Source organism: Scyliorhinus torazame, chromosome 3, assembly GCF_047496885.1.
Source record: "Scyliorhinus torazame isolate Kashiwa2021f chromosome 3, sScyTor2.1, whole genome shotgun sequence".
Taxonomy (NCBI): Eukaryota; Metazoa; Chordata; class Chondrichthyes; order Carcharhiniformes; family Scyliorhinidae; genus Scyliorhinus; species Scyliorhinus torazame.
In genome coordinates this window covers 276,331,594-276,343,495 of record NC_092709.1, presented here as the reverse complement: position 1 = coordinate 276,343,495, position 11,902 = coordinate 276,331,594, and the positions used below count along the sequence as shown (strand labels likewise).

At 43.3% G+C, this 11,902-nt stretch overlaps 1 protein-coding gene across 1 annotated transcript; it reads left to right on the top strand.

Annotated features, from left to right (window-relative positions):
- Positions 1–104: 104 nt before the first annotated feature.
- On the top strand, positions 105–3,796 carry rpp25l (ribonuclease P/MRP 25 subunit-like). Its single transcript, XM_072497268.1, has 2 exons — positions 105–249; positions 3,146–3,796. The coding sequence occupies exon 2, from the start codon at positions 3,190–3,192 to the stop codon at positions 3,742–3,744; it is 555 nt and encodes a 184-aa protein (XP_072353369.1). The 5' UTR covers positions 105–249; positions 3,146–3,189; the 3' UTR covers positions 3,745–3,796.
- Positions 3,797–11,902: the final 8,106 nt, after the last annotated feature.

Genomic DNA, 11,902 nt, shown 5'->3' with positions numbered 1-11,902 from the left:
GAGAGGGGACGGACGCGCGCGGAGCTGGGGGCGAGAGGGGACGGACGCGCGCGCGCGCGCGGAGCTGGGGGCGAAAGGGGACGGGCGCGCGCGGAGCTGGGGACGGGCGCGCGCGGAGCTGGGGACGGACGCGCGCGGAGCTGGGGACGGACGCGCGCGGAGCTGGGGTCGGGGCGCATGCGCAACGAGTGGTTTCCTGCAGTTGGACCGAGGGGAGCGGAGTGGAACGGAACCTGGGATTCGATTAAGGTGAATGAAACCCTGGGGAAGCAGCCAGTAACTGGAACAGCAACAGATGGTGACTGGTTGCCGAAATGGAAAATACTCTTGAGGTTTAGGTAGAAAGAAACCAAATTAATGTTCCAGGAAAGTAATGTTTCATCAGCAGTAGGGAACGTTAGAGACACAGTAGGATTGAAGCAGAGACAGAGAAAGAAAGAGGAAGGTCTGTGATGGGGTGAAAGCAGGAAAGATTAAAGGGAGATTGTAATAGGTTATGTAAAGAGACGAAAGATGTGTCTGAAGAAGGATTAAATGACATCCTGATCCATTGAGTCGCCCCATCCCATTGCACCTTGCCATGGAAGTACGGGAGATGAAACATCCACCCTTCTGTCTCCCCCTTGCCAGTGTCCAAAATCCCAAACACTGCTTCCAGGTGAAACACTTACATCCTGTCCTTGTTGCTCACAATGAGTCGTGCTCTCCACACAAGGGTCCTCAAGTGCAAATTGTGTGGTCACTTTGGACTATCTCTCAGTCTACAAGCATTGGTTCACCGTCATTTTAATTCCCCTTTTCACTTTTTATCCTCCAGCATTCTACACTGTTCCAATGAAGCTCAGTGAACTGGAATTTTTTTTTGGACTAACCTTGCAGTATGAATTTCAGATCATAAGCTTTGCTCCCATCTTTTTCAGACAGCACAAACTGGTCATAACTCTGCTGTTGCCATTTACACCTCTAGCTAGACCCGTCTTTTGTTGATTTGTACCATATCACTCCCTTTTTCTTGCAACACCTCTTTGGATTTAATCTCTCCTGCCAACTACCCTATCACACCTGCCCCTTTCCTTGCCTCTAAACTTGCTCAAAACCGGTTTTACATCTCCAACTTTTGCTACTTTTGATGAAAGGTAATTTACCTGAAACGTTAACTCTGTTTCTCCATGTATAGCCTGATCTGCTGAGTATTTCCTACATTTATCTTACTTTAGATAAACAGTAAGGGCAGCATGGTGGCAGAGTGGTAGCATTGCTGCCTCACAACGCCAGGGACCCAGGTTCAATTCCGCTCTTGGGTCACTCACTGCCTGTGTGGAGCTTGTACTTTCTCCCTGTTTCTGCATTGGTTTCCATAGGGTGCTCTGGTTTCCTCCTACAGTCCAAAGATGTGCAGGTTAGGTGGATTGGCCATGCTAAATAGCTCCTTAGTGTCCAGGGATGTACAGGTTAAGTTACTTGGATAGGGTGGGGTAGACTTGGGAATTGGACATGACTGGAGTGCTCTTTCAAAGGGTTGGTGCAGACTTGATGGGCTGAATGGCCTCCTTCTGCACTTATGGAGTTCTATGTATTCATACCACTTTTATTTTAGTGCCAACCATGGCTCAATCTCGGAGTCAGAAGGATGTGGGTTCCAGTCTCACTCAAATGATTGGAACATAATGGCTAGATTAACATTCCTATGAGGTTCTGAGGGTGTCAGTGATGCTGTCTTTTGGATAAAACAAATCAAGGCCCTGATTGATTCTCTGTGGTAAAGGATTCCATTCCCCTATGTCAGAGAGGAGGGGCGCTCTCTTATATCTGGATTGGCGATGCTAAATTAGTGTCCAAAGGTTAGGTGGGGTTAGGGGGATAGGGCAGGGTAGTGGGCCAGGGAGGATGCTCTTTCGGAGGTTCAGTGTAGGCTCAATGGGCCCAATGGCCTCCTTCTGCATTGTAGGGATTCTATGATTCTATAATTTGTGGCCTTGTATAGAGACAGCACTATTCCTGGCTAGAATGGAAAATCATTGAGTAATTCCCTGTCAATCATGCCTGTAAAACACAGTTATGTGACTTGGATTTACTACTTTACAAATGTAATTGTACACAATTATTCTCCACTTGTTTTGTTGGCAAAATCACCCTGCTTGCATCAGGAGGAGTTGCTGCAGTTTTGTTGATGAGTTCTCTTTTCTGTGTTTTGCAGAAAATCTTTCGAAGTAGACTGTAGACTGTTTGCTGTGTACACTGATTTAGACTTCCAGTTCATTGATTGACACAATGTATGCAATAAATTCTTTGAATATGGATCCCAAGTACCCTATGAAATAGGAAATTGGGGATTGGACACATGACATTCTGACTCAGGCACGGGTGTGACCAGCTAAGGCAGATGGACAATTCATACTCAGCTGTTTGTATAAAATAGAAAGAATGCAAAATTCAGTCGTTCTGTAGGATATGGGGAAATGAAAAGGAAATGGATTGGCTGTAAAACGATTAGAAAATAGCAATTTTCTAATAGTGAAGAGGCACAATTGACATTCACAAAATTTAAATTATGGGCTGGATGTGAGGGACCTAATGTGAATAATAGACACAATGCTACTGTAGTGCCACACAGTGGAATTCCACTGAGGAAGGAGTAGTGCTCCAAAAGCTAGTGATTTGAAACAAACCTGTTGGATTTTAACCTGGTGTTGTAAGACTTCTTACCAATAAAGAATGTATGCACCATGTGATTGTGGCTGAACACTAGATCAGAAAGGGTGAATTCAGTCTGCTGTCTATGTTGATCTGTTCCTGCAGCAGTATGGATAGTATTGTTGCACTCAATCTCCTAGGTAGGCTGGGAGAACATTTGGCACACCTGATTGCTATATTGTAACAGGAATAAATGGATGTCAGGTGAGGCTTGGCTGCGATGCATTCGTTGTCCAGCAACTTGCTGTTTCATGTGGAATAGCCACGTGAATTAATTGCTGGAGCATTGTGAATGTCTGTTTAGGATGAGTTCGCACTTTTGAGAAAGGGGCAAAAATAGAATGCAATTTTGACTGTTGTACATTAACTTAGAGTGACAGACAAACTGAATTCTCCAAGTTCTTAGTTTCGCAGTTGTAAATAATTGATATTTATACTTTCACAATTATAGGTTCTGATTTCCATCAACTCAGAATTACGAGAAGTTTTTAAAAAATGGAAAACTACCAAAAGACAAAAATCACAGAACTGCCTTGTCCGCACCCAATTGCTAATCTTCCAAAAGACATAATTGAAATGAAGGTAAAGGAAGGTAGCAAAATAAGAAATCTCATGGGATATGCCATTGGAAAGATGGAATCAGCCAGTACCACAGAGATCCTTTTCACTGGCACAGGGAAAGCAGTCAGCAAAGCAATCACCTGTGTGGAAATCATGAAGAGAAGATTAAAAGGCCTCCATCAAATAACTAAACTGTTTTATAAACAGGTTGAAGAACTCTGGGAGCCTATTGTTTCAGAGGCAGGATTAGATAGTTTAACTGTAAAAAGAAACCTTCCTGCCATTTGCATCCTGTTGTCTAAAGACACTCTGCATGCCAATGAGCCAGGCTATCAGGCTCCTGGGTCCTTTGACGCTTTGTGGATACATTCTTTAAAAGAAGAAGCACTGACTCAAAGGAAAAAGAGACGAGGAGGAGATGGGCTTGGTAAAGGTGGTAAACATCCTGGATCTGGAAGAGGAGAAAGGCCCAAGAAATCCAGAAGCTGAGGGGAAGGAGAGATGGTGTAATTCTATTTTCAAATTAAAATCTTATCAAGTACCTTCTGTTTTTTCTTTTGCCTCCTCCAATTTTATTCCTTCCTTTCCTGAAGACGTGAGGTGCTTCCATTCAGTATCTTTTTCTCAAATGGTCATTCTTGATGTGGTGAATTTAGACTGCAACAGTGGGCTTTTTAAAATTTGTTAATCGGATGTCCACAGTTCTAGCAAAACCAGCATTAGCTGCGCATCCCTAACTGCCCTTGAGAATGTGGTGATGAGCCACCTTCCAGAATCAAAGCGGTCCTTGTGTAGCTACACCCAGGGTACTGCTAGGGAAGAATTTGAGGATTTTGACGGTTGACAAATGACAATATATATAAAAGCCAGGCCATGGTGGGAGTCGAACCCAGATCCCCAGAACGTTATCCTGAGTCTCAGGATTACTAGTCCAGTTACAATACCACTGCGCCACTGCCTGGCTTCAACTCCACATTTTGTGCACGCCCAAAAACCTTCTTGTTAAAATCATAAAATTGCAACAGTGGATAAGGAGGCCATTCGGCTTGTCGCGTCTGCACCGACCCTTCAAAAGAGCTCTCTACTTCGGCCTAATTCACCATCCTATCCCCATAAATGCATCTAACCCTAGGACACTATGGGGCAATTGAGCATGTCCAATCCAGGTAGCACAGTGGTTAGCACTGTTGCTTCACAGTGCCAGGGACCGGGTTTGATTCCCGGCTTGGGTCATTGTCTGTGCGGAGTCTGCACGTTCTCCCCGTGTCCGCGTGGGTTTCCTCCGGGTGTTCTGGTTTCCTCCCACAAGTCCCGAAAGACGTGCTTGTTAGGTGAATTGGACATTCTGAATTCTCCCTCAGTGTACCCGAACAGGTGTCGAGGGGATTTTCACAGTAACTTCATTGCAGTGTTAATGTAAGTCTACTTGTGACACTAATAAGGATTATATTATTATGATCATTATCCACCTAACCTGCACGTCTTTAGACTGGGAGGAAACCCAAGCAGACACAGAGAATGTGCAAACTCCACACAGACAGTCGCCCAAGGTCGGAATCAAAACCAGATCCCTGACGCTGGGAGGTAGCAGTGTTAGCCACCGTGCCGCCCGTCAAGAATCTATCTCTCTCTGCCTCAGAAATATTAATTGATGCTCCCTCCACCGCTCTTTTTCAGAAGAGAGTTTCAAAGATTTACAGTGCTCAGAGAAAAATCTGTCTTAAATGGACGGTCACTGATATTTTAAACTTCCCTAGTTCTAGTCTCCCCCACAAGTGGAAACATCCTATCAGCATGCACCTTGTCAAGTCCCCTCAGGATCTTACATGTTTCGATAAGATCACATCTCAATCTTCTGAACCCCAATGAATGTAGACCCAGCCTGTCCAACCATAACAACCCCCTACTGATCCCTGGTTATCAGTAGAGTGTACGTTCTCTGAACTATAGCTGTTTCCAACACATATATCCTTTCTTATATAAGGACACCAAAACTGGAAGTGGTCTCACCAACACTCTGTAAAAAGGCAGCAAAACATGCCTACTTTAATATTCCATTCCCCTTGCAATAAATGACAACATTCAATTTGCCTTCCTAATCACTTGCAGACTAACTTTTCCTGATTCATGTTCTAGGACACCCAGACCCCTTTGTACCTCAGAGTTCTGCATCTCTCTCCATTTAAATAACATACAGTTTTTCTATTTTTCCTGCTAAAGGGGACAAGTTTACATATTCATAGATTATACTCCATCTGTCAAACGTATCTAGCTATCTATGTCCCTTTGCAGACACCTTCTGCCCTCTTTGCAATTCACCTTTCTATCTACCTCTGTGTCATCAGCAAATTTAGCAACAATGATATGGTCCCTTTATCCAAGTCATTGATATAAATTGTGAATAGTTGAGGTCTCAGCACTGATCCTTGTGACACATAGAGCATAGAATTTACAGTGCAGAAGGAGGCCAGTGAGCCCATCAAGTCTGCACCGGCCCTTGGAAGTGCAAACTCCACACAGGCAGTCACCCGGAGCTGTGAGTCAACAGTGCTAACCATTGTGCGCCACTCGTTACATCATGTCAACCCAAAATTATCTATTTATATCTACTCTCTGCATCTTGTTAGCTAACCGATCCTCTATCCACGCTAATACGTTACTCCCTAGACCATATGCTCTTAGTTTGCGTAGTAACTTTTGATGTGGCACCTGGTCAAATGCATTCTGAAAATCGTAGTCGAGCATATTCACAGGATTACCTCTATCCATGTTGCTTGTTATTTCCTCAAAGAACTCTAATAAGTTGATCAAACACGATTTCCCTTTCACAAAACCATGCTGACTCTGCTTGACTGCGTTGAGTTTTTCAAAGAGTCTTGCTGCAACCTCCTTCATAATAGATGCCAAAAGGTTCCCTAATACTGACCTAATACTGTAGTTTCCTGCTTTGTGTCTTTTCTTGAATTTGCTATTTTCCAACCTGATGGGACCTTTTCAGAATCTAGGGAATTTTGCAAAATTATAATTAATGCATCTACCATCTCAGCAAACATTTATTTTACGGCCCTAAGATAAGTCCATCAACAGCTGGGGACTTTCATAGAATTTACAGTGCAGAAGGAGGCCATTCGGCCCATCGAGTCTGCACCGGCTCTTAGAAAGAGCACCCCACCCAAGGTCAACACCTCCGCCCTATCCCCATAACCCAGTAACTCCACCCAACACTAAGGGCAATTTTGGACACGAAGGGCAATTTATCATGGCCAATCCACCTAACCCGCACATCTTTGGACTGTGGGAGGAAACCGGAGCACCCGGAGGAAACCCACGCACACATGGGGAGGATGTGCAGACTCCGCAAGACAGTGACCCAAGCCGGAATCGAACCTGGGACCCTGGAGCTGTGAAGCAATTGTGCTGTCCACAAGGCTACCGTGCTGCCCTTAACGGCTTTTAGTTCTAATAGTTTTCAGAGTAGAACATAGAACATTACAGTGCAGTACAGGCCCTTCGGCCCTCAATGTGCGCCGACCTGTGAAACCACTCCAAAGCCCATCTACACTATTCCCTTATCGTCCATATGTCTATCCAATGACCATTTGAATGCCCTTAGTGTTGGCGAGTAGACTTTCCCTGCTGATTGTAATTGTTTTATGTTCCTCCCTTTCACCTGAATCACAATTATTTTTGGCAGGTTATTTGTATACTTTTCAGTGAAGGCAGATGTAAAACATCTGTTCAATGCATCCTCCATTTCCTTTTCCATTGTGAATTCTCCATTTTCACTCCAGAGGGCCAACATTCACTTTACTTTTTCATCTTTTTAAATACCTGTAGAAACCCTTACTATCTTTTTATATTTCTAGCTAACTTTCTCTATAATTTCTCCCAACTTATTCATCTTTTAGTAATGCTTTGCTGTTCTTTATATTGTATCCAATCTTCTAACCTGCCACTCATCTATGTAGAATTATATGCTTTTTCTTTCATTTTGACACTATATTTAACTTCTTTATTTAGCGACTGACGATGTGTCCTTCCCTTGAGTCTTTCATTCTCACTGGAATGTATCTTTTCTGAAATAGCTCCTTAAATGTTTGCTGAAACTGTACTGACCTATCCTTTGACCTAATTTCCAAGTTCACTTTCGTCAGCTTTATCTTCATTATCTCATAATTGCCCTTACGCTTAAGTTTTAAACATGAGTCTTAGATCATTTCCCTCTCTCTCAAACTAATGGCGGGCATGGTAGCACAGTGGTTAGCACAGTTGCTTCACAGCTCCAGGGTGCCAGGTTCAATTTGCAGCTTGGGTCACTGTCTGTGTGGAGTTTGCACTTTCTCCCCGTGTCTGCATTGGTTTCCTCCGGGTGCTCCGGTTTCCTCCCACAGTCCAAAGATGTGCAGGTTAGGTAGATTGGCCGTGCTAAATTGCCCTTAGTGTCCAAAACGTTTAGGTGGGGTTACAGGGATAGGGTAGAGGTATGGGCTTAGGTAGGGTGCTCTTTCCTAAGGCCAGTGCAGACTCGATAGGCCGAATGGCCTTCTGCAGTGTAAATTCTATGAATCTGTGAATGTGAAATTCAATTATATTATGATCACTGCTACTTATGGACACCTTCACTAAATAAAATAAAATAAGTAATCTTTATTGCCACAAGTAGGCTTACACTACTGTGAAAAGCCCCGAGTATGAGGTTGTTAATTAATCCTGTCTCATTACCCATTACCATACCTTATAAGGGCTGCTCTTTGTCTGGTGATAAAACGTGCTGCGGTAAGAAACCATCCCAAAAACATCACAAACTCATCATCCAAGCGACCTTTGCTTCTCTGATTTGTTGAATATATATGTGAATTAAAATCACCCCCATGATGATCACCGTACCTTTCTGGCAAGTCCCCATTATTTATTCCTTTATACCCTGTCCTGCAGTGTGGTTACTCTTGGGAGGCCTCTACACCACTCCCACAAATGACTTGTCATCTCTACCCAAACTGATTCTACATCTTGACCTCCAGTCGTAAGGTCATCTCTCCATTGTACCAAAGTCATCCTTAATTAACAGAGCTACTCCTCCACCTTTTCCTCGTTTTCTGTCATGTACCAATTGCCATGTACCATTGAATATTGTTAAGGACATGGCTGATGATAAATGTTGAGCTTCTCAAATCCGAGAAAGAAAACTTGAAGCAATGGCCCCCATGTTTGTGTTTGCAATTTGTATAGTATCAGGAGAGGTTTTGAAATCCATAATGATATCCCGACTACTTGAAATGGTTTTGTGACACAAGTAAATAATAACAATCGCTTATTGTCACAAGTAGGCTTCAATGAAGTTGCTGTGAAAGGCCCCTAGGTGCCACATTCCAGCGCCTGTTCAGGAATTGAACCCGCGCTGTTGGCCTTGATCTGCATCACAAGCCAGCTGTTTAGCCCACTGTGCTAAACCAGCCCCTGTTAATGTTTATTAAGAAATAGGTAAAACCAATAAAATAAATTAGAATTACTCTTAAATACAACAATGCCTTCACCCAGTACCTCTATAAAATGGTTCCAAACTGTCTAAACTACCTTCAGAGCTAATTTTTCCCAATCTGTTCAGCAATACCTTGTAGATTTTAAGCTCTACAAAAGTCCAGTAACTTTTGCTACACAGTGCCTTTAATTCTCCTTTGGGGTGCCATCAGATGTTAACAGCAGTTGGCTTTTCAGATCTGGCTTCATCCACACTGTTTGCTGGGAGCTTGACCACCGATTCCTGCTGGCTGTTGAGATCTAAAACAGTTCACTTCATAGGTTTCAGCATCTCCTTAAATACTTTCTGTCCTTGGATCGCTCCATTTTCTGGAACAGGAGGGTGTGACTGAGTGAGACAGGTATGGGACCCAGAAGTACAGGAGCCTCAACCCTTGTAATTGTCCAACAGGTTTGAGGCGTCAAACCTTGTAATTGTCCAACAGGTTTGAGGTCCTGGCACCCAGTATGGATGAAAGTCCATAAGGTGGCTGTTGGGTGGATAAGCAAACTGGACAGGCTACAGAAAGCCATTCAAACAGGGGTGTTAATAGGAATGTAGTTGTAGTTGGGGAGACTATAGTGAGGGGGGTCTTCCTTTCACCGGCTCTTCTAGGTATCGGTTAGTGCCTCTAGATTCTCTTTTCACTTGCTCTTTGAGGCACTGCTATCTGCCTGTAGGTCTCCTTTTACCTACTCTTGATTGGTTTATTTTTGTTGAAAAATATATGTTCATAAAATATGAAAAAATATATGTTCATAAAATATCTAAAGGAACAAAATCACAAAGCGCAATGATATAGTTTTTTTTTTACATAGACTGTGTTGCACTTGGAGTCAATTCAATACGGGCTTGTACTCACTGGAGTATAGAAGAATGAGAAGGGATGTCATAGAAACATATAAAATCCTGATGGGACTGGACAGGCCAGATGCGGGAAGAATATTCCCAATATTGGGGACATCCAGAACTCGGGGTCACAGCCTAAGAATAAGGGGTAAGCCACTCAGGACTGAGATGAGGACGAACATCTCCTCTCAGAGAGTTGTGAACTTGTGAAATTCACTACCACAGAAAGTTGTTGGGGCCAGTTCGTTGGATATATTCAAGAGGGAGCTAGATGTGGCCCTTGTGGCTAAAGGGATCAAGGGGTATGGAGAGAAAGTGGGGGTGGGATACTGAATTTGCATAATCAATCATGATCATATTGCAGGCTCGAAGGGCCGAATGGCCTACTCCTGCAAATATTTTCTATGTTTCCCTGATACAAACATTTCAGAGTGGTCATTACAGAAGGTGCATTGATATTCAAGTTAACTACATGTTGCACTCTGAGGTCCTTCAATACAATTGTGGTACATGTAATATTTATTGTATACATTCAATGTTAGTCATACAGCCTGGGGGGTTCTATACGATTTCCAGCCCCATGGTGTAATATGGCTGCAAAGCTTTAGACTGTGGCCTTTCCTAATTGTGCTTCTGCGGCGGCTGCTCCAAGTTTGAGTGAGTCCCTCAGCACATAGTGCTGGACCTTGGAATATGCCAGCCTGCAATATTCTGTTGCGGATAACTCTTTGCACTGGAAGATCAACAGGTTTTGGACAGACCAAAGAGCATGTTTCACCAAATTGATGTTTGTCTCAGTGTATATCCCTGGGAATAGCCCGCATAGCACAGAGTCCTGCATCATGGAGCTGCTCGGGAGGAACCTCGACAAAAACTACTGCATCTCTCTCCAGACCTCCTTCACAAAGGCACATTCCAGAAGCAGGTGGAGAATGGTCTGTTCCTCATCACAGTCACCGCAAAGGCAACATGAGGAGGGGCTGAGACTCTCATGTCAATACGGGCATGCATGAATGATCTGACAGGGAGGGACTTTCTTACCAACAGTCAAGCTACGTTTTGGTGCTTGTTTGAAAGTTCTGGCGATGAAGCATTCTGTCAAATGATTTTGACAGTCTGCTCAGGGAACCATCCGATAGGTTCCACCATCTCCTTTCCCACAGGGCCTCAAGGATGTTATGTATAGACCACTGATGGACTTGTGATCAAAGGTGTTTCTCTGCATAAACCTTTCCATGAAGGACACGTGTTACAGCACAGCCCAACTACTTGGAATCTCAACTGTGGCTACTGCCTCTGGGTCCTCTCTTCACCTGCTCTGCTGCTGCTGGGTATTTCACTATTCACTGAATTTTAGAACATAGAACAATACAGCGCAGTACAGGCCCTTCGGCCCACGATGTTGCACCGAAACAAAAGCCATCTAACCTACACTATGCCATTATCATCCATATGTTTATCCAATAAACTTTTAAATGCCCTCAATGTTGGCGAGTTCACTACTGTAGCAGGTAGGGCATTCCACGGCCTCACTACTCTTTGCGTAAAGAACCTACCTCTGACCTCTGTCCTATATCTATTACCCCTCAGTTTAAAGTTATGTCCCCTCGTGCCAGCCATATCCATCCGCGGGAGAAGGCTCTCACTGTACACCCTATCCAACCCCCTGAATTTTGCTGAAATTTGTCAGTTTACCCTGGTTACAATGAAATTCAAAGGCTGACATTGCCACATGGTACACACTGGGAGGAGTTGCAACTAATGCTTTGTTCCAAATGTGAGATCAATTGGGTCAATTGCCCTTGTTCATAACTATAAACAATAATAGCTACCAATAATATACAGGAAAAACATTCCAACACAAACAAAACAGCTCTTTGTAAAAAGATGGAGGCTTTCAAACAATATGTACAAAATACCTCCCAACTCTTTGAGAGTGCAAACTCAAAATCATTGGAATGGTGTTTTAGAACCATCTGTTTCATTTAAATGTTTTATTTGAATCAAACGGCGCTTTTTAGAGCAAGTCCTGAAAGCTGAATTCCCAATACTTCATTTTGAATACTTATTTTTACACCAAAGAATGTTTCAAATGTCGGTGATTATATTTTCCAATTTAAATTGAGATGCTGAACATCATGTTTTAATTATGAATGGGTGCCTAATGTTCTTAATCTTTCCTCTCAGAATGTGAACCAAGACTTGGGAGCGGGAACATAAGCTGAGGTCCATTTCATTTGTGACAAAATGCCTGTTTGTCATCTTGATTTTAATGAAAAC